The sequence below is a fragment of the Sinocyclocheilus anshuiensis genome, unplaced genomic scaffold, assembly GCF_001515605.1.
Source record: "Sinocyclocheilus anshuiensis isolate Anshui unplaced genomic scaffold, SAMN03320099.WGS_v1.1 scaffold1170, whole genome shotgun sequence".
Classification (NCBI taxonomy): Eukaryota; Metazoa; Chordata; class Actinopteri; order Cypriniformes; family Cyprinidae; genus Sinocyclocheilus; species Sinocyclocheilus anshuiensis.
In genome coordinates this window covers 1086126-1109825 of record NW_015538055.1, presented here as the reverse complement: position 1 = coordinate 1109825, position 23700 = coordinate 1086126, and the positions used below count along the sequence as shown (strand labels likewise).

General features: G+C 37.4%; 2 protein-coding genes across 3 annotated transcripts in view; both read left to right on the top strand.

Annotated features, from left to right (window-relative positions):
- Positions 1-13433, top strand: part of nf1a (neurofibromin 1a) — an 85891-nt gene extending 72458 nt beyond the window's left edge. The window contains exons 42-58 of one of the 2 annotated variants that reach the window (XM_016478848.1): positions 184-245; positions 354-495; positions 1510-1611; positions 1839-1979; positions 2130-2256; positions 3010-3141; positions 3250-3385; positions 3514-3680; positions 3771-3893; positions 4022-4140; positions 4387-4487; positions 5873-6015; positions 6342-6388; positions 8275-8491; positions 8941-9018; positions 9535-9588; positions 11549-13433. In XM_016478848.1, coding sequence (XP_016334334.1) covers positions 184-245; positions 354-495; positions 1510-1611; positions 1839-1979; positions 2130-2256; positions 3010-3141; positions 3250-3385; positions 3514-3680; positions 3771-3893; positions 4022-4140; positions 4387-4487; positions 5873-6015; positions 6342-6388; positions 8275-8491; positions 8941-9018; positions 9535-9588; positions 11549-11691 — 2034 coding nt within the window. In that variant the 3' untranslated portion in view covers positions 11692-13433. The remainder of the gene's footprint in view (positions 1-183; positions 246-353; positions 496-1509; positions 1612-1838; positions 1980-2129; positions 2257-3009; positions 3142-3249; positions 3386-3513; positions 3681-3770; positions 3894-4021; positions 4141-4386; positions 4488-5872; positions 6016-6341; positions 6389-8274; positions 8492-8940; positions 9019-9534; positions 9589-11548) is intronic. The other variant, XM_016478856.1, reaches the window with a different exon arrangement.
- Positions 13434-15374: 1941 nt separating this feature from the next.
- Positions 15375-23700, top strand: part of akap1b (A kinase (PRKA) anchor protein 1b) — a 17185-nt gene continuing 8859 nt past the window's right edge. The window contains exons 1-2 of the mRNA XM_016479453.1: positions 15375-15586; positions 20167-21747. Of these exons, the coding sequence (XP_016334939.1) occupies positions 20192-21747 (1556 nt within the window). The 5' untranslated portion in view covers positions 15375-15586; positions 20167-20191. The remainder of the gene's footprint in view (positions 15587-20166; positions 21748-23700) is intronic.

The following is a 23700-nucleotide window of genomic DNA, read 5'->3' as shown; positions in this document are numbered from 1 at the left end:
CTGCATTATGTATTATGAAAGTGAGCCATATAGCCACAGTGTTCATTTTAAAGTATTGGTAATCGTTTTTATGTCTCTCCAGCACTGTACTGATCTTTTTAAAGAATCATTGATGTGTTCCATAACTAATGTCTTGAAGTCTTTTATGTACATGTTATTTAACCAATTATTGTTTTTCCCCAGGCCTGTATGAGGGACATTCCCGGATGCAAATGGTTGGATCAGTGGACTGAATTGGCACAAAAGTGTGTTGAAAACATTACATTTCATAAGAGTTTTGTGAAGCAGTTACAACTGAAAATCACAGTGCATTCACATGTAAATAATTAATTGTACTTTCTTGTCTTGGATAGGTTTGCATTCCAGTATAACCCATCTCTTCAGCCTCGGGCGCTGGTGGTGTTCGGTTGCATCAGTAAACGTGTGACTCATGGACAGCTCAAACAGATCATTCGTATTCTCAGTAAAGCCAGTCCTCTGCTCAGCATTGATCGGGTTAGCTCTATCGGTTTTTCTCTCTCAGACTACCTAATTTTAGTTGCCTGGAATTGTTTGTTTTTGAAGTGGTGATATAATGTGGTCTTCTCTGACATTTTTGATAACGTTCATTAAATACCATAGCTGTGCACCATTTAGAACACAATAAGAATCCAGTTCAATTTCTTTATTTAATTTGAGGTTATCAGCAGGAAGCAGAATTCTTTAAATTAATTGAGGTAGAATTAAAGTTCATATACATTTTTTTTTGAGTTATTGCCCATGACAATCTTATCATATACCAAGCACATGGAGGTATGTCCACACTCCACACACATTAAATGTTATTATTAATCAATGTTTAAAATGCCACCTATAAAAATTAGCATGTAATTTATGTATATTTAATAAATTAGGTCACATTAATACGTTACATTTGAAAATAAGTGAAAAGTAATACTGTAATTTTTAAATAATATTTAAAAATATTTTTCAAATAATTTTGTTATATTAGTATTTCACAGTATCACGGTTTTGTTGTGTTTTTGATCAACTAAATGCAACGTTGGCGAGACTTCTTTTAGAAATTAAAAAAAAAACAGACCAACCTCTAACTTTTGAATTGTAGTGTATTATGTAGTCTATAAATTAAGATGCCCACGTATTTTTATAAAATTATCTAAAAACATTCTGTTTGGACAACTTTAAATCTGTTTTGCTAACTGTGGAAATGTATAAAATATTGAGCAAAGTTTAGAGAAATGCATTTAATCAGTTAATGGGAAAGTCAAAAGGCAGTTCTTAAAAAAATTGCCTAATGTTTAAATACATCAAGATTATGGACATCCTTTGCAGTATTGTGACTATATTTTGCCTGGAAATTTTGAATATTTGGGTTGCATGCAGTGTGTTTGTGTGATTCAGGTCTGTGCAGAATGCAGTGCTAGTCTAACTGCTGTAGTGTCATTCGCTCAGACTATTTGCTGGCGTCATGCTCCGCCGCTCTGTCTGATTAATGCTGTTCCTGCACAGGGGCTGGAGAGCTGCTTAAAGGGGCCGGATAATTACAACAGCCAGGTTCTCATTGAGGCCACCGTCATCGCTCTCACAAAACTACAGCCTCTCCTCGATCAGGTGCAGTCATGTTGTATGCTGGATTCAGTTATTAAAACATCAGCAGTTAGTACCTCTGATGTAACACTACTGTAAAATTGTTTTCGTTTACTTCTCTCAGTGTATACGTGTATGAGATATTTTAGGTAAACCTGTTTGAAAACATCTTTGCAATTCAGTTTGGTGGTGCAGAAATTACACACTTGACTTATTAATAGCTTTGTGTGTGCGTGTCTAATGATCTGCAGGACTCTCCCATGCATAAAGCTCTGTTCTGGGTGGCTGTGGCTGTACTTCAGTTGGATGAAGTGAATCTGTATTCTGCCGGTACCGCCCTTCTGGAGCAGAACCTGCACACACTGGACAGCCTCCGGGTGTTTAATGATAAGGTGCACGACTAAAATCCACATTTAGACAACCACAGACTCAAAACATGTTTTGATACTCTTGATATTATTATTAGTGATAGCTAAAATATCAAGGTAGAATGTAAAACTCTAAGCAGTTATCTTCATAAAAACATTTTCACCCCTTTATAGAGTCCTGAGGAGGTCTTCATGGAGATCCGGAAGCCTCTGGAATGGCATTGTAAACAAATGGACCATTTTGTGGGACTCAACTTTGCCTCCAACTTTAACTTTGCATTAGTGGGGCACTTACTCAAAGGTAATGATGAAAAGATCAGTTGATCACACTATAGGATAAATATTTGCATTCAGAATATCTACTGGCTGCTTTGTACAAATAAATAATAAAAATAAAAAATCAGGGTCAACATGCATTTTATTGTTGTTTATTTTGACTTAAAACTAATCTGGCTCACTGTTTCTGATGGAGAATGATAATAATAATAACAATAATAAAATCGGTTTCAACGTTTATTTATTTTATTTCATTTAATATAATTTTGTCATAATCTTACTTAAATATTTGACTCAAAACTAATCTGGGCCAATGTTTCAGCTGGATAATAATAATAATAATAAATCAGGTTCAAAATGCACATTTTATTTTGTTTTCATTTTATTTCATGTCATAATCTGACTTAAATTTCTGACTCAACTAATCTGGGCCAGTGTTTTCAGAGGGTTATTAATAATAATAATAATAATAAAGTAAATCAATAAATAAAATATCCATGTTGAACCTGATTTATTAATAATAATAGTAATAATAATAATAATTCACTATTCTAGGTTGACAAATGTATGTATTACTGTTGTATAAACAGACTAATTCATGTATTGAGCGGTTTTAAAGATTTACATTTAGTCATTTAGCAGGTGCTTTTATCCAAAGCGAAGAGCAAGGCTTTTTTAAAAATAAAGAATAGAGAGCGCTAGTAAATAATTGTTCACATTGAGCATTTGCTGGTTATCAGTGTGTCTGGTTCCTCATATTTGTCTTTTTTTCTTGTAGGATACAGGCATCCTTCTTCCACCACTGTGGCGAGGACAGTCCGTATTCTTCATACGCTCCTGGGCCTTGTGGGAAAACACCGCAGCTGTGACAAGTTTGAGGTGAACACGCAGAGTGTGGCCTATCTGGCAGGTAAGTTAAAGCCAGCACAACCTTAAGCAAACAGTCACAACCTGTTATAAAGTAGATAATGTATTTAAATTCAGATGGAAACACCTAAAGTGCATGTTTGTGTTGCAGCTTTGCTCACAGTATCTGAGGAGGTGAGGAGCCGCTGCAGCCTAAAGCACAGGAAGTCATTGCTGCTCTCAGACGTTACCATGGAGAACTTTCCCATGGATGCATACTCCGTGTACGACACAGAGCCTGGATGCAGGTGAGAATTTTTCATTAAACAAGTTTGAATTTCCTGTTTTTTTTGTATTTCCAACCACACTGTATTGATTTTTTTTTTAATTACTTTTTTTTGTTGCTTGTTGATTCTCACACTCTTTTATGTGTCAGGCTGCTGCGTGAAAACCAGCCCTGGGCTTCTCCAAAAGTGTCAGAGCGCAGTCTTGCACCTCCGTACTCTGCCATGGGGCAGACCAGCCTTCGCCCACGCAAATCCATGAGTGTAGACATGGGCCAGCCGTCACAGGCCAATGCGAAGAAACTTCTGGGTATAAGCGGTCTGATGACTTCATTCTTTCAAAGTGGCTCTTAAACATGCTGTAGCTTTACTTTAACCTTATACTTAAGTGATTTAATTTTTATTCTAGGTACTAGAAAGAGTTTTGATCACCTAATTTCGGACTCAAAAGCCCCGAAGAGACCAGACATGGAGTCGGGCATCACCACGCCTCCAAAGATGAGACGGGTTTCTGAAAATGACTATGAGATAGGTGAGTTTTTCTACACTTACGAATCAAATGTGTTATGCTGCAGGCTAGTACTAATCTATGTGCAATAAATGAAAACTAGACTTAGAAATGAGAGAGGTTGAATCGCCAACACCTCTTCTTTATTCCAGAAACTCAGCGAATAGCCAACTCCCATTTACGCAAAGTTTCTGTGTCTGAGTCCAATGTCCTCCTGGATGAGAATGTTCTCACAGACCCGAAGATCCAGACGCTGCTCCTCACTGTACTGGTGTGTGCTCCACACTACTTTCCTTAGCACTTGAACTTGTGCTTTAAATCCTCCTGCAGGAGGAATTAACTTTGAAATTGTTTTTATGTATTATTTATGTTGCAATTTCTTTATGTATAGCACAAAAATGTTAAATAAAATTAATTTTAAAATTCAAATTAATTAATTTTCTTTCTCCAACTATGACAGTTTTTATACTGTATGTACCGTTATATAGCGAAGTATTGTTTTTTTTTTTGATTGCAGGCAACACTGGTGAAGTACACTACGGATGAGTTTCATCAGCAGATCCTGTACGAGTATTTGGCTGAGGCCAGTGTGGTGTTCCCCAAGGTCTTTCCAGTAGTGTGAGTGTCTACAACATTACATACCAACAGTCAGTCAAGATCCTTTAGTCTCCCATAGTTTCCCATGCTAAAAATATTTCATGAGATTCAGGTTTAAATGTTGACCTGAATGGAAAGATTCTGAAATGAGGTGTTAACATTATATATTTTTTTTTTTGGTAAAATTATCCAACAGGATTGAATGTTTAAAATAGTTAAGGGGTTAGTTCACCCCAAAATGAAATTCTGTCGTCATGAACTCACACTCATGTCATTCTAAATCCATAAGAGATTTGTCATCTTCGAAACACAAATGAAGATATTTTTAATGAAATCTGAGAGGTTTCTGTCCCTCCACTAAAAGTCTGTTCACCCAAAATTCTGATGCTTCAAAAATATTCATTCCAAAACGTTTGCAAAATGTTTAATCCAAGTCTTCTGAAGAGACACGATCACTTTATATGATGAGTGGATTTAATTTAGGCTTTTATTCACATATAAACATGGATTGGCGAACATTAACAGAACCATAGTTGCCTGACACACGAGAACAAGCCTCACTGGTTCTTGCAGAAGCTCAGACGTGTCGGTGTGACATGTGAGAATGAACCTCATTGGTTATCGTGTCAAGCAAGCATGCTTGAGCTTCTGTGACCAAATTTGAATGCTGTAAGCGTTAGCTGATCAATGTTTATATCTGAATAAAAGCCTAAAATAAATATATAAAGCGATCGTGTCTTGAAAACAATTGTGCTGCTTAATATTTTTTAGAAACCATTTTTTTAAGGAATATTTCATGAATAAAAAGTTCAAAACAACACCATTTGACATTTAGAAATCTTTTGTAACACTATAAATGACTGTCACCTTTGATGAATTGAATGCGTCCTTGCTGAATAAAACTATTAATTTCTTTAAAAAATCTTACTGAGCCCAAACCTTTGAATGGTGGTGCATGTTTGTGCGTAATTGAAGTGTGTTTTTGCATACACTAGATATGGAAACAATGTCACGCCCCTGTTTTTATTAATTCCTAAGATTAATTCTTGATGAAATATAAGGAAAGTGTCATTATTGTAATGTACAGCTACAGATTCATACTACTCCCTAATCACTAATCATCATAGTGACGCATACCTATGAGTGTATTTGGCCAGAGTAATACATATAAAGCCACATTTTGAAACAGTAATCCACTAGCAAATAGAGTTCCATGAGAAAATATTTGAAGATTGTGGTGTTTTGTACTACACCTACCTACCAACAAGCTTTTCAGATCCACTTAGATAATCTACACACTAATTAGTTTTTGCAACATGTATGAAAATGATCTTTTGTTTGTTGTATATTTAGTTGTGGCCCTGTAGTTTGACATTCATTTTGCCTGTCATTTTTATCCATTAAAGCCACAACCTGCTGGACTCCAAGTTAAGCACCGTCCTTTCCATGTGCCAGGACCCCAACCTCCTGAACCCCGTCCACGGCATCATTCAGAATGTGGTCTATCATGAGGAGTCTCCTCCTCAATACCAGCCATCCTGCTTACAGAGTAAAGCCAATCTCTCCAGTCATTTCTTAACAGATTTCTTGGCAGATGCTTTCTTAATTGTCTAAAAATAACATTTTTAAAGTGGTGCTGTCAACTTATCGTATTAATTTAGTGCTACTTTTTTTATTTTAAAAAATAGCTATTTTTTGCATATATTGATAAGATGTTAGTTATTAAATTGATTATGCATATAATCAAAATTTTTCATCGATTGCGTTACTTCGACTTCGGATGTCTGACTGATTTCCTGTTTTTCTGTTGACTCTCCATCACTCTCTTGCTCTGTCATCCGTCTCTGCTGTCACCTCTCTCTCTCTGTCTCACAGGTTTCGGTTTCAACGGGCTTTGGAGGTTTGCCGGGCCCTTCTCTAAGGTATGATTAGCTGCTCCCATAAACACTTTTCATTGTCCAACACAGTGCAGTGAAGAAATTGTGTGCTGCGGTCTCTCTGCAGCTTCCTAGATGTATTGACCAAAACGGCTTCCCCAAACATCTCCCACACTCATCCTGTGTCTCTGCCCTGCTTCTCTCCCACAGTTCTGCTGTGTGTTTTAAATAGGTGTAAATGACAGGGATGTACTGCTTATGCATCCCTTGCTGAAGGAACTATTTTACTACTTTCATGGCTCAGCAATAATGATTTGTTTCTTCCTGCCTTGTCGGACCAGTACTTCAGGTTTTTACTTGCCCTGCCAATATTTTTTATCAGATTTAAATTATTTTATTAATTACTTTTAAATTCTATTTTAACTAACTTTTTAAAAAATATTCTAATTTAATTATATTCTTATGAAATACATGTTAGGGAAAAAAAAATGTTTCTTTAGTTTTCTTCACAAAAAAGTTTTGTCACACCACTACAACAATTTCTATAATACATCTTATGTAATAAAAACCTGAAGTTTCTTGGTGAAGCCAGTTGAAATATTGGCAGGGCATGTAAAAATACTTGATTCACCTGTCAGGTTTTATTATATAAAATGAATTATCTAAATAGAAATTATTGTATTATTATTATTATTATTATTTATTATTACTGTTATTTTTTAGAACAAATTTTATATGTGCTGGGAAAAATTATTTTCATTTAAGTTTTCAAAAACTTAAATTTGCTAACTTTTTTTTTGCAAAAAAAAATAAAATATATATAAGGGGTATAATCATTACTGCTTATTGTGACCACAGCAAATCCTTAAGATCTAGGTTATTCCAGTCATTATTACTATGGAAGAAAAAAAAAAAAAAACTTGTTGAATTGACCTGAAAAATTATGCATTGCATTAACAGTACTTGTATTTTAATGCCTTGTATTTTCAGGGCTTGCATTTTTAGGGGCTGAAATTAAGCATATTTGTGAATAATTAGATTTTAAACATTTCACACACATTTTCATAATTAAAAATTCAATAATCCATAATCACTTTCAAAATATTCAGTCTGTTTAAAAATACAATGTATATTATTCGACAAGGCAATTTTCAGTCCATTTCACTTTACAAAGTCGCTTCCACAAATTCAGTGGTTCAAATTCGGCAGAATATTCATCATTGCATATCCGGGAACTGCAGGAATAGCAGTAGAGTACCGATGCATGATCTCCATCTGCTGTTAGTCGCTCACCAGCATGTAGAGCAAGTCATTCATTCACAAAAACTGATTTGCAGAAATGGATCAAGCGCCAAGTAGAAGTTATGATTATTAGGGCCAGTATGTATATGTGGAAAAGCTGATTAAGACACAAAAGCTGTGTTTACGTTTAATTCAACATCTTCGTTGTTACTCCTTTCCCTGTGTAGCCTACATGTAAGCAGCTTTCTCTACCGCAAAGGAGATTATAATGCTGTTTTACCTGACGCTGATGTACAGCATCTTCATCAGGTGGTGCAAGCGGCTGTTGATGCTTTGGTCTTCATCAACAGCCCGCTTGCACCACCTGCTGGTGAGCGACTAACAGCAGATGGAGATCATGCAGCCGTACTCTACTGCTATTCGAAAGTGAAAAGTGAAAGAGATGTGACGTGTAGCCAAGTATGGTGTCCCATACTTGGAATTTGTGCTCTGAATTGAACCCATCCAAGTGCACACACACACCCTGAACAAGTAGCATGCACGGGGGCGGCCTTTAATCGCGATGTTAAAGTGCCCTTTCGGTCCGATCTAGGTGCCCCCGGACCGAGATTTCTGCAATTCAACATGCCGAATATGTTAAATAAAGCTAAATCATTAATAATAGCTGCTGCTTTTATTCTCTCCAACAGCAAACCCAAATTCCAGACTATGCCGAGCTCGTGGTTAAATTCCTAGATGCTTTGATCGACACTTACCTTCCTGGTATTGAAGAAGAAGGAGGGGAGGAGTCACTGCGCACGCCCACCTCTCCGTATCCACCCACAGTTCAGAGCCAGCTCAGCATCACGGCCAACCTCAACCTGTCCAACTCCATGACGTCTCTCGCCACCTCACAGCACTCACCAGGTCAGTGCTCACTTCCTGCATCATACACACACACACGTAGACGCAAATTAGTTATTTGTCACTCACTTAACTTCACACGTCACATTTTTCCCAAGCTACTCACACTTGCTCACGTAAATGTGATTACGTGAGTAATGATAATGCTAACACATATAATGTCATTGCGACATACCCTAGCAAGAAAAAAATAACAGTAACAGCTCTGTTTGGAAATGCGCTGCATTTGCGGTTGTCAGTGCTTTTCTGTCTGCTTTCATATCTCGAGACCTCTAAAAGTGTCACCAGTTCACAGTTTCATGGGCTTCGCTAGATGTGCAAGATTTAGACTAGACCATACAGGGCTTTGACAGTGGTTGTGTGTGCATTTGACACCTTTGCTTTGCGTTTGTATCTTCATTAACCTCACTGCATTCTGTCTCCTTTTCATTGGGAATGTGCTGTGGGTTCAGAGGGCCCTATAGTTTATAGACGGTCCCCGACTCTCTCCCATCCACGAACCACAGAGGAGGTGCCACCGAAAACAGCTGGTACAAACCTAAACTATAGAGCTGTGTTGGGCAATTAATGTCCAGTTCTATAGTTTGTGAACTGTGGTAACTTATTTAAGTGCCTATTTCTTGTCTTTACTTTTTTTCAGTGGTAGCAGTGTGATACTATTCAGTTTAAATTGGCCATTAAAGGTTGTATGTTAATAACGGAGGTATTTCTATATGCATATATGTGTAACAAGTCATTAGATGATCCAGCAAGCACTTAAGTGAATGTCTAAATCACATTCCTTCTCACTAATTTCTCCTTTGGATATCAGTTTAATCTGCATTTTGAGCTAATATCAACTACTGCTTAGCTTCACTGTTCAGCAGAACTCCGCTTTTGTTGGTCATTTCGAGTGAAATGCAGTTAGATATATCTGTAAGCTGCCATTTTTATTATGATTTCCTGTTTCTTTCATTCATCTGTCCTTCCTGTCCTCTTTTGAGTTGTGAATGTGTCACTCATGTCTTTTTTTTTTTTTTGTTCTTTTCTACTCTCTCTGTGTGAAGCCTGTCTGCCTTGCTCTAAATCGGCCATATTCCCACCTCACCTCGTCCTCCCAGGTACTCATCGACCTCCGTTGTGTGGAAATAGCAGTTGTTGCCATTGGCAGAGTGTTTGAATTGTAAACCTGCTGCTGGAGTCGGTAGTAGATGCTACTGTCAGATCAAAGCAAGAGGGGCTACTTTAACAGGAAGTGTGAAGAGAGATCACAAGGGCCTGGTTACAAACACTTACAAACGCAGCTGAGGACTGAACAGTTGCAGTTTTAAAAGCGTTGATAAAGGCTTTTTACGCTTGAAATTGTGAGGCCATTGTAATTTTTAACCCTTAGTAATGCTGTTACTTACCTCTCTTAATTTGTAATTTTTTTTAAATTATAATTAATGTATATTTTTGAATTATAATTAATAGGTTTATATGTGTATATATATATATATATATATACACATACACATATATACATATATACATACACACACACACACAGTGCTGGGTATGAATGAATGATCAAACTTGTTTGTCACTTATTCCATTTTGATATAAAAATACAAAGAGAAAGAAAATATATTCCATTCATTGTTATTAAAAACATGAAGTGCATTAAACATTACGTCAAAGTTTCTCAAACTGGGATTTACGAAGGAACTGCAGAGGGTTCATGAGATTAATGAAAAGCTAATAAATTAAATCATGAAAATGTTAAATTAAAATAAATATTTTAAAAATAGCAACAATCAAAATAAAACACTTAATAAAAATATGAAATATTATACCTGTTTACCTGCATTTCATGTGACCATGTGAATATGTAATCATGTAATTAATAAAGTAATTTTAGTCTGATTACGAGTATTTTAAAATGTAATGTAATCTAATTACAAGTACTTAATTATTGGAACCTGATTATGTAATCCATATTACATGTAATCAGCTACTACCCAGCACTGTTTATATATATATATATATATATATATATATATATGCTGCAATATAACAAAGAGTGAAAAATTGAAGGGGGTCTGAATACTTTCCGTACCCACTGTATATATATATGAAAACATTAATATTTATTATATATAATCTTTATTTTTGTATGATAAAAATCATACAATTATGTATTCATACAATTATTATTTTTTTTAAATTATATGTGTTAATTTTATTTTTAAATTGTAAATATGATATATTTTTATATATTAAATGTAATATTTTTTTACTTCATATAGATATTAATTTATTTTTGTTTATGTATTATCTATCATTTTAAATGAGTGTTATTTTTTATATAAATGCAGTTAATAATTTGTCATTAATAATGCATATATAATGTAATTAGTATTATTATTATTTTTTTTTAAATTTTATATTTAATTTGATACATACTAAGGCAGTTTATGATTGGGTGTCTGTTGCTAAATAATTTGATATTTTTTACAGAACCACATTGTTTCTTTGTTGTATATTTTGGCACCACAGTTTAGATTTAGCACCCAGCTAAAGGCATCATAACCCAAAGTTTAAAGCAGCGTTGCCTTAAAAATTACAAGTGTGAAATCTTATAAAAAACATTAACCCAGTGTTAAACAGAGTGTGAAAAGCCTTTTAGTTTTTTTTTTTTTTTTTTCCAGGTTTATTATAGTTAGGAAATTTGAACCTAGGAGAATAGTAATGCTGATATATACCTTCTAATAATTTACACAAGACCAACAGGCACATTTTAAAAGCACATGTATGTCTCATATCATGAATGTTCACAGGATCCCTGCATGAGACTTTCTCCTGTTATAATGTAGTGCACTGAGACACCTACTGTGCAATATGTGTATTTACAGCCAGACTCCATGTCAAAGCATCCGTTTGTGAAACCTTACCAAATGCTTTAGTTAATGTTTGAAAATATTTTTTACATTTGCTAAATGTAAATTCAGATTAAAACATGATTGGGAAGGTAATTTATTGAATTTAAGGTTTTAAGTAAGTAATAGACCAGTGGTGTTACATCACATCTCTCTCCTGCAGGAATTGACAAGGAGAACGTTGAGATTTCTCCCACCTCGAGTCTCTCCACCAGTGGGCGAGCGCGACACGGGTCAGCCAGCCAGGTGCAGAAGCAGCGCAGTGCAGGCAGCTTCAAACGGCCAAGCATCAAAAAGATCGTCTGAGAAGATTTGAAGCATTTCTACCTACTCCATGGCCATCGTTCTTCTCCACGAATCCTTTTTGCTTTCTGTCATCCAGTTAACAAGGTTCCTGCATTGAAGAACCGCTTAAGGGTTTGTTTTTTAATACCAGTTGAAGCTTGCCACACACTTGCCTAAATGAACTACTTCAGGAGAATGCACTGAACTCTCCGTGTTGCACTCAACATCGAAAATGTCTTGGGACTGACCACATTGAAATGCTAAATCTGACCATGTTGAGGCGTCCACTCTTCGATTTTGCACAAACTTGAGATTATGTCCTCATCGATTTCTGAAAGAAACACATGAATGAGAAACTGATCTGATCAGCCACTACAGCAAACAGATGACCAACCCTGTGGAGACTCGCAGGATCTTTATCCTGCCCTGGTATCCGTCCTTTTTCCATTTAGTCCCGGACCTGCTTCGGGATGGACGCGCGGCCTGTCCTGTCCTGATATCCACAGGCTTGAAATCTTGATCGCGATCCAAGATTATCTGTGTACTATACTATTGACGATAATAACGATCACATGTTTTGGGTTCTTATTTTATCCATTGTGTGCCTTTGTCAGGGTTTTCAGCTGTGTATAGTTTGTAAAATAGGAAGGGAAAACAGGTACTAATTATGAAAACGTGTTGCGGCTTTAACATTTACCATATTGTCCATTCGTCGCTACAGTGTAAACAGTACCATGTGACCATCAAATACGAGAATATATTGCAGCATCTAAATATTTATTCTTAAAATGTAGATAATCCTTCCGGAGATCACATGAAGGTTTGCTTTGGGATCGTTATCATCAGTCGTCGAAAAAATGATTCTGGAAGAGCAGTGGATGAGTATGTATCCGTATGTAGTTTTTTTTTTTTTGTCCCAAAATGCACAAATCAAACATGTCAAATTGGCATTAATATTCATGTTTTAGCATTGTCTCACTGTGGTGCAATATGTTTTTTTTATTTGTTTCGTTGAACACTATGTGTCTATACAAGTTGCACATGATTAAAGTGTGTGTTCAGGAAATATCTGTACACACTTTTACCTTTCCCTGTTCCCGTCTCACTAACAGCTCTCAAATACGGAACAGGAATCCCAATCCCACCACAAGCTGACATAGTAACACTGCACCAAAGACAAGTTTGCAATATTGTGAGGGGAAACTGTTGTGAACTCCATTTTGTATATTTTTATGTCTGTCTTGTCTATGTTGTATGCCTTAAAAAATTATTCCTTCCATACAGTTCTCACTAACTTTGTAACCATGTTTTTGGCGTTTCGTTTAATTTTCTCACTCGCCGCCTAACCAGTGAGTTGCAAAATTAACCACAATTGTGCCATTTAAGTTTGAATTAACATGCCATTATCAGGGCTTCAGTGTATTAAAAACTGAAGTGGGCGATTTTTGTGTGCAATATGTTCTCTGCATTACTTTTTTTTGTTTTTTTTGTTATTACTTAGATCGGCAAATCTACAAGGAGGAAACGGTAGTGTACCTAGTAACAGACTCAAAGTACATGGTGTTTGCTCTCTTTGAAATGCTTATTAAAGGGAAACTTGTATTACTAAAGAAGGGTACCTGCCAAATGTTTGAGGATGGGATATTTATGCATAATTTTAATTTTATGTTTCTGAAAAGATTGCATTGAAATACACATGAGTACCAGATGTTTCACACTTAAAATTGGGACCAAATCGATGTCATTCTTCCATTTCATATGTAGATTTATTTTACATTTCCGTTGGTTTTACAACATACTATCCAGCAGATCCAAAAATGTACTTTCATTCTGAATTGTGGTCATTTTTTAAGTATTTACTGTGAAATATCATCCCAACAGCAGATTTCAGATGACCAGATTTCATATGATCAAAAATGAAACCTGAAATGTTTATTTCTGCTCTATATGTCGTAATGGCGAATTTCACATCAGTCCATGTCAAATTTACAGTTTTTAATATAAATTGAAAATATAAAGGAACATAAATGACCCAATCAAGTGTTTGAAGTGTAAGATTTGTCTTGTTTTTTTGTTTTTTTTTGCATCCATTACTCTAACCAGAATATAACTCCTTTTTCTTGAATCTTATGTTGTTGCATTGCTACTACCAATCTAGAACTGACCTAATCCAATATGTTAAAACTTTAAGACAATAATGAAGGCACAGTCTTGACTGCCATGATGGCGAATAGGAAACATGACATGCCCCTAAGCCTTTTAAATTGCGTATGTAATTAAACTGTCTTATGTACTCATCATAAACAGACTAAAAAAGTGGTTTATTTTATATAATTCAAGATGTGTGTTTGTCTGATGCATTTGCCACATTTTTAATTGCATTGGTCATCTGTAAACAATGTATCTGTCACCTGTAAATATGTTTGTGTAAAATTGGAAGGTATATAAATACAAGTGTAAATATATGATATTGTATTACTTGCTTTTTGTAAAGCGGTTAGTTGCTGTACATGTATAACATGGCAATTTAATTATACCAGTGTTCGTAATAAAAGTTTCCCTCAACCCTGTTACCATGCTGTCTAACATGTGGAATCAATTTTTACTATACCGTTTTGTCTGGGTTTTATTAAATAAAAAAGAAATGTGTTAAAATACCAAAAAGATACCTGTATCAGATGTTTATCACCTCAGAGACCCCCAAACAACCTGTGTAAAAAATCGTTTTATAGTTGTCCATAACTTGACTATATCCTCACTTCAAGGGCAATGTAATGAAATCTAGATGCTTGGAGATACTTAAAATCTCATCAACTCTAACAACTCCATTTAAAGTGATTACATTTCCACAAGCTCTGATTCATCATGGTAAATAAGCCAACAATGGTTAGAGTTTGGTTTTGCAATATTTCTGTTCATCCTGAATATATGGAAGAACAAAAGTACAATGCAACTGCAACATCTCTGTTAAAACCAACTTTGTTAACCAAATAAATATATCAAATACCAAAAAGACACTTTTGAGGTTAAAATCACCCTTTGGGAGGGCCCAAATCTTTGAATTTGCAATCTGTTAACTATGAATTGTAAAAGTGTCATTTCACAAGCTAAATAATCCATATAGATAACTTAAAAATGCATTAAGGAGACTGACACGTTTGAACATATTTATATGCTTTTATATTAATATATTTTAAAATAAATACTGTGTACTGTGATAGTTCAGCATTTCAGGCACAGTTTTGAATTTTTTTTTTATATAAGTTTACTTAAATGTTCCATATAGTCTCAATACGAGGTCATAAAAGCTGCATGTATAATTATACAAAAATAAAAAGGTTTAAATGTTTAAAATCGTTTTAGATAAATGATTGCATCTCATATAACAAATAGATCATTACTGTGATCTTTTAAAATGTGGCAAACCTCCAGTGTTTTTTTTTTCCAGGCTTTATCATTTCCAGGGGCAAAGTTCAAAGTTTAGCAGCCAACTGCAATGTCAATAACATCAAATAAGTGCTGCTCTCTTTTACTTTAACTGAAACCATATTTTGAGCTACAGTTTCTCTAATTTATGTTGAGTCTTTCTGTCACAATTACTTATTATTCCCTTTTACATTATAAATGTATGAGCAGCCTCGTGGAGTCCGAAACCACTGTGACCTCGCGATGATTGCATACATTAACACTGAGAGCGGACTTATCGCGAGATTTGATCAGCTGATGCGTCTCTGTTTTTAGAGTGTGCGTTAGGACGGTCAACACGTGGGGAGGAGAGACAAGAGACATATATATATACACACACACACACAAGCGCTCACATACACGAAGAGGGGGGACACGTTGGGATTGTGCTGGGCCTTGAACACGTAACATTAATATTATACGGTGGCGGTGCGAGGGACGCATAAACACAGTGAGTATAAGCCGTGTGTTCGGGTTTTTACCTCATATATGCTGATAGGTGAAGCATAAATAGCGCGGAGAGGGAGCCCATTTTAGCCGCCTCTCTCATTAGTCCTGCTGTCGGCCTTTGCTTAACATCCAAGCTGATTTTAACCATCTCACATGCAACCATCTCATCTTCAAAAATGATTTCCACCTTCATTGGTGCGACAGCGTATGGTTGACATTGCGCCAACGCTATCCGCTATCCAGAGCGCCCGAAACGCTTTAGCTATATCGGCTAACGGTGTCGCCAAATCTGAGTTCAACTCTAATGGATAGGTAACGTTAATAGGTCTTGCACATTAATTATTGTCGTCAAATTAAGCAACTGCAGGGATATCGATCATTATTAGCTAATAGACCAGATGGCATGTTGCAAAAATCATCTTGACTACCTTCAACTGCTATGACCATGTTTTGGTACGTAGTAACGTTAGCTAGTTTTTAAGCTGATCAGTAGCAGGTTGGCCAGGTTATATATTCCACGAACTATCTTGAGCATTTTAAGATGGTGTGACCAGCTGCTAGGTGATTTGTTGCTGGTCCTACCAACGAATTACCAACTTGGACCAGCTATAAACCATTATAATCTGGATTTTCCACTAGGGAACTGTCGTTTCCATATTTTCAGGCCCAATTCATAATGCTACTTGGAGCTATTATAATTTGATCGTTTGTGCGGTCATTTTGGAGTATGACAGAGGGAACATATGCTCTTTGTTCTTTGCGCGTTGAAGTCAACTCACACCTTCATTCAGCTGAATTATGAACCGAGCCACATGGACTCGCGGTTTCTGTGAACTCATGAATAATTCAGGGTCGCTGTGGAGGAGGAGGACTTGGTGGAGGGTTACCCCGGTGAACTCGTTTTAAAGTCAAGACACTTGAAGCGGTCAGTACTTCAGACTGAATACCTGCATGGGGTTGCAATTCAGTCAGCGGCCTAACGTTACCACGCGCACTGTAGGTCAATATCACCTCTCCAACTGGTTATTTACGTTTTTTCTTTATTTAATCACCTCGGTTTTGTGTGTTGCTTCATTGCTGGCATAAACTGTGGAAGCTTCTGCTTATATTTCTCTCATTTCGCCTATTAGTTCTTATAGCAGCAATGAACAGTTAGCCTAACTGCTAACACGCGCAGCATGCAACGCAACCTCGCAGACATCTGGCTGGCTGCAAGGTGTCTATTTTGTCTCGTGCTCGAATATGTCGTGTTATATCATTGACTTCGGCCGCAGTGCCAGTATGCTAAAACGCGGGACTCTCCGGTGTATCTCCAGCAGCAGCCGGTGAGCGTAACCATCTCCTGACGCGCTGGAGTGTTCACGGGTTCGCTTCTGTATTCTGAATGCAGCAGCACCAGTAAGCCGCTGAACAGTTAGCCTAACTGCTAACACGCGCAGCATGCAACGCAACCTCGCAGACATCTGGCTGGCTGCAAGGTGTCTATTTTGTCTCGTGCTCGAATATGTCGTGTTATATCATTGACTTCGGCCGCAGTGCCAGTATGCTAAAACGCGGGACTCTCCGGTGTATCTCCAGCAGCAGCCGGTGAGCGTAACCATCTCCTGACGCGCTGGAGTGTTCACGGGTTCGCTTCTGTATTCTGAATGCAGCAGCACCAGTAAGCCGCTTACTTGAGATCAATGGGTTCGTATGTTACGTGTTGCGCGAATGACTGCTACGGTACCCTCTCCGTTATCTCTACACCTCCCCAAGGTCGAACGGCCACCGTGCAGCACGCGCTCGGTTCTGTTTCAATGGGCCACTCGCGCACGCGCTCAGGCCATGATATGACAGCGAGCGTTAACTCGGCGAGCATTTATTTAACCTCGGCCTGAAGGTGAACACAGGACTGAAACTGGTTCAGGAGGACTTACTGTGCAGAAACTACAGTATGTGACTACATTCTGTGAACATGGCTGCTTGAAACGTGCTCTCGAGACTGAGAGAGTTAACAGACAGTGTAGTATTAATATTATGGCTATTGCATTGTGTGAACAAACCCTCCATAGCTAGTACTACTACAATTTCTTTGAGTTGAGAAAATTAAAAGCTACTAATGTCTGAAATATAGAAATTGTGTATGGTGAATTGTGAAATCGTTTGTGGCACTTCAAACAATCGTTTATGTAAAACGTTTTTTTTTTTGTCAATTTTTGTATGAGATATATTTTCTAATATACATTTTTAAAGAGGTTTGCTGATTTTATAACCCTGTCATCAAAATATAGGTCGTTTCTAAATGCAGTCTAAGACCCTCAACTCGCCTCCTAAACTTAAGAATGATGCTGTTGCTTGGTAGGGACTAAATAAAACTGTTTTTCCATAAAATTTGTTTGTTCATTTTGAACTTGAGGAATGCTGTCAACACTACGATCGGAGGAATTGACTAATTTTCCTGCTATGCTGTACAAAGACTTCAAAAGATATATTGTAGGGAATATTACAATTTTCATACGGTCGGCGTCGTGTTTGACATTCATCCTGCTAATGATACTTTTACAGTAATTGATGCTACAGATGCTATTAGCATGGTACTTACTGACACTGAGGGGAACCCCCCCTCCCATAATTAGAAAGTGCCAAATTTTTGATATTCTTCCTGCTGCTCTGCTGCTGTCTAGGATGACAAAACTTTTAAAAGCTACAGTTTAGTTATAAAAACTTAGATATATTCTCAGCGGTCTATCAGCGCCCAATGTCAAAATGATTGAGATGGCCAATAAAATCAGACAAGGTGGGATTTACTGTTCACAGAAGCCTAACATGATGCTTTTGTTTTAAAGATGAAAGACTGTGAAGATGTAAGTAGCTTATCATTTAATATTCGACAACTGTTTTACAATAGAAATATTCAACGACTGACAGTAATATCCATTGATGCAAACTATTCAACTTTTTTGCTATATTAAATTGAAAATATAGGCTTTAATTTGTGTGATGTAATTCATAACTGAATGTGATGAGACAAGAAATTTTAACAGAGCCATTTACAACATGGGGTATACAATTAAGAGTGAATGAGTGCATTTTTGAAATATGCAAATAGTACAGATTGATTACAGTAAATTCTAGTTCTTTTGCTGTTCTTTTCTTTAAAGCTCTTAAAATCCTTTAAAAAAAAAAAAAAAAAAATTGGTCACCCCAATATCATCATTATAGCTTTGTACTTAACTATATTTTTTTCCTGAATTATTCGCGTATTTCAAAAAATTTTTCCACATTAAGATCCAACTTTGGTTTCTTTCTCGCAGTATATTTGTCATTCCGTATGCTACGTGCTCAAGTAGTCACTATTTATTGACAGTGAGAGGTGGTTAGCATGTCTTCTGAAACGCTCTCTGGAAGCTGAAGAGAAATGGAAACCCCTTTATCTTTGGTTACTATGTACAGGAGTGAATGGGTGGGGTTTGTATATGATGTGTTCCTCCTCCTCTGGAGACTGGGATATGCTGTCCCCATGATGGAAATGCATGCATGAATGTCCTTTTTTAACTCAGAAAGGATGCCCCTTCTGACCAATAGCAGTGAGGTAGACATTGCACGTAGCTCTCAGTACCCTCTGAGGTTAAATGTCAGCCATGTGATATTGTCCCTGAAGTTTCTGCATGGCTGCCCAGAACTCCCTCTCTCACTGTAAAGGAGCCAGACCAAAAGTGCAGCAAACAAAGCAATATGTTATATGTAATTTCTTTATTTTTTTTGTTAAAGATTCACAAGTTTTGATTAACTGCTTCTTTTATTTAGTCTTTGTCTTTGAAGGATGCAGTTTATTTTTTTATTACATACTATGTAGTCATCAGTATATAATAATTCCATGGAAGATGTTTTAGTGCCCATGCATCTTATGTAACCATGAGCTAGTTGTTTTCTAGATGTAACACAGACTTGTGAGCAAGACAAAGGAATGAATGTTGACCAGTGTGTAATTTCCCAAGATGATGAGTCACCCATTCTTTCACTTCTTCCCAAAGGCAACACATCTTAAACCAGAAATAAAACCTTTTATTACACTGCTCTCTGGAATACTTTCTGATTGTCCTGTCTGTGGTCAAATATGTTTTCAATTAATTTCCAGCAAAAAATGCTGTACAAGATTCATGTCTCTTATATCACTCTGGTCTCTTCTTACAAAAAAAAAAAAATAATAAAAAAAAATCAACTCTCCTCAATATTTCATGTCCATTTATTCGTTTAAAAAAGGTAGCCGTGTCGTAAGTGGGATAATGTACAGCAATTTGATTATTGCAAAATATGTAGGAAGGTTTGCAATTTTGGGCAGTTTTCATTAAATAAACAAAAAAAAAAAATGCACGAGTGGGTAATAGTATTACAAATAGGCCAAATTCATCTTTAATTCAGTAGTGGTTGGGTACTAAATGCTGATATATAATTATGGTAACAAGACTGAATGGTTGAGCTTAATGTCTATGTCAGGTTTATTGTTTGTCCTTTATAGTGCAACATTTCTCCATAATTTCCTTTGTTTTATCTTGCTTTGACATGATTTGTCTTATCATTGTTCCTTGTGTTGATCTGCAGGTGTAGCTGCTAGGGTCCAGAGGAGATGCCACTGAGGTTCCGGTCCTTTGTTCCGTATACGCTTCCTGGAGTGCTGGCGCTCATAGGCTGGTGGTGGTACATCTCCCGCAAGAAAGAGCGAATCACCAGCCACGACAGTGAGGAGGGGTCAGTTATGGGCTTGCGAACCTCCTCTGGTGAGGGCAGCAATGGGATGGTCGACAAGAGCTGCCCTGCGGCCAGCAGCACACACCGCAGAACCAGCCGAGACGGAGTCAAGGCCAAAGAGCACAGACCTGTTGAGCAGGAAGTTGTAGTGGAGATTCACACACCGGTGCGAAAAGCCACTGCGGGAGAGGCTCTCGGCACCCCTCCAGTTGTGTTGGCCAGTGGACAGCTAAGCACTCCTCAGAGTGGTACAAAATCAGTCCCTCTACAAAGCCAACCAGAGACAACAACTCCTGTGTCATCTTCAACCCCAACAAAAACAGTGGACGAGAGCACTCATCACAAAGGAATAGAGGCTGCCATTGGCAGCAAACCCTCAAGCCAGTTACCGCCAGATCTAGCGAGCACTGGTTCAGTCAAGAAGCAGGTCGAAAACCAACCACTAACTAAGCAGCGTCCTGCAGAGCTAGCCAAAGCAGTGCGACCTGAACCTGAGGGAGAGGTGGCCGCTGAAACCTCGGCACCAACTTGCAATCAGAATTTGCCGGCTGACATTTCAAAAGATGAGCTGGCCTCCGCTACATCATCAGCGGAGGGCGTGGCTGTGTTGCTGGAGACCTGCAGCCCGAAAACACCGCTGACTTTGACCTCGTTCCCCAACTCCACCAGCACACCCCTTTCAGAAAGCTCCATCGAGGCTCAGCACCATGAAAACGGAGACCTGGGCTTGCCGGCCGAGACCAGTCCAGACATGCAGGAGCTCCAGCGTCTCGTGGCAGGGCTGATCACTGAGGTCATCTCGGCAGCCACCCAGGAGGTCATGGCGGTCAGCAACTGTGAGTCCCGGTACAGCAAGGGCTCTAAAGCGGCCGACAGCAGCACGCCCTCTGTAAATGGTAAGGAAGTGGAGTCGTATGTACCTCCAGAGAGCATGAAAAGCACAGAGTCACGGGTGGTGCAGATAGCCGAAGACATCGTCAACGGTTGTCTGGTGCCTTCGCTCTGGAAAATGCCGGAGAATGAGAAGGAAAGAGGCTCATTGACTGTGTCGTCTGGGGAACAGTTGGAGTCCACTCCGGTTCTGGCCAAGCTGCAGGCAGAGGAAGCTCTGGTGGAAGACTCAGGATGTAGCACGTGCCAGTCAGAGGATGGCATCAGCAGCGAGGATCTCCATAGCACAGGGTTGTCCTCGAATGTGTCTGAAAGTAAAGAGGACCTCATTCAAATTTCAGGGACTTGTAGGGCATCAGAGGGTCAAGGAGATGGACTGCAGGAGAGTCTTGGTCTAATTGCCTCTCAGGAGTCCCCACTTACCGCAGAAAACGTGGCTACGGTTTGCGAGGCAGCACGGTTGAATGGAACAGGCTTTAGGAATGGTACTGCTAATGAGGTAGAAGCTGACCAATCAGGAGGTGAGTTACAGTTCTTAAGAATTTAACACTAGGGCTTAAAAGGATTGATCACCCAACATTGAAAATTGTCATTTTTTTTCACTCTGAGCTCATTCATAACCAATTTCACTTTCTTTCTTCTGTGGAACCCAAAAGATATACAGTGCCTCGCACACCTGAATCAGTCATAGGTGTGTTGGATAAATACAAAATAAACGAATAGAATATAAATTCCTCACAGGTTGAAGGTCCAAATTGCAGTTTCAATGCAGCTTCAAAAGGCTTTACACGATCCCAGCCGAGTATCATGTGTTTTGTGTTTCGCAGGAGAAATACAATCAAACAGGTTTAGAATTATATGAGTCACAGTAAAGGATGACGGAATTTTCATTGTAGTGTGATCAGTGAATACTACTGAATTCAGTTCATTTTAATGGTTTCAGAGTAGTGCTGGGCGGTATGACCACAAATTTATATCACGGTATTTTTCAAAATTATACCGGTTTCACGGTACATGACGGTGTTTTTTTTTTCCATGCATGACCGTGTGTTAACCATATTTTCTACTGATTGAGAGAGGAAATACTGCAGTATATTGACTTAGAATGCCCTATTTTACTCTCATGATGAGTGAATATTGTCAAAAAATAACACATTATATAGTGACTAAACACGACCCCTTTTAATACATGTTAACCAAGAGTCACTCTCATTTATAATCACGGCATCATCTGATAAAATCAACATGCATCTACACTAAAGAGCGGCTATGCGGTTGTTTTGGCTATATTACTTTTTTGTCTCATGCAGCGCACTGCCTGCGTCTGAGTAACAAACTAAAAAAAACAACGAACAAAAAAGTGCATGTGATATTAACAGACGAACTACGCTCATATTTATCATTCCAAACAATCAGTAAGCGACAGGTGCTAGGAAATGCTGTTTTGAGTTACAACCAACCACCCTGGACTCCCTTTTAAAGTAGTATTGTGATGGTACGATGGTATAGTGATTGTATGAGTTTGTAATACCAATATCATGGTACTTTGATATAAACCATGGTACTGAATAATTAATTACCATGGATTTTCATGGTGTTCACTGTAGGGGTCGACCGATATGTGTTTTTCAGGGCCGCTGCCGATACCGATTATTACAGATCAAGTAGACCGATAACCGATATTTTGAACCGATATATATGTCTGGTGTAAAAATGAAAATTAATGTCAAAATTAAGAATAACAAGGGCTCTGACAAAAACTGCCTTCCCTGGTGTTGGTTGAGTGTAGTACTACCACAGTAAACTCTTTATTTAAAAGTTAAACTCTTTATTTTTGGCAAACAAAGGGTTTACTATTAACATTAAAATATGGAAGAAATAGCGTATTGTGTGATTATTCTTTTAAACAAAAGTTGTAATAATTGTTGTAGTAGAGTAGTCGGGTTAAAGCAAAAAAACAACAACTTTTGACTGAATTTTTCCTCGGCCAAACTCCATTCCACAGCCATACCTTTAAAAAAATTTAGGAGCACCTTCTGATCAATAATCAAAAATTCTGATCAAAAATTATCCTTCCTAATACGAGGTGACATGTGACTCCTTAAAGTGACTTACAGGGTTATTTTCTTTTTACCTTTGCAATGGCATCCTTATTCATCTGTCAAATTCTAAATTTATGTTTATAAGCTTTTTAAAATTTCTATTAAAACCAAAATAATAAGAAGTAGAATAAGACAAATAAGTTACCAATCATGAAATTAGTATTAATGAAAAATTAATTTGTACTACAGAGGTGGCACAAAAAGAACACAAAAGTGGCTTGTAGGTACATTTTCAGACATTCAATCAGGCTCAGAGGTGGCATGAGTGCAATTAAATTCATAAATTCATGTGGAAATTAATGTTTTAAATAAAATTTTGAATACAGAAATATTAAATGATTTAAATAACTGAAATTATACCTAAAAATGAAACTGAAACCACCAGCAGGTGGCG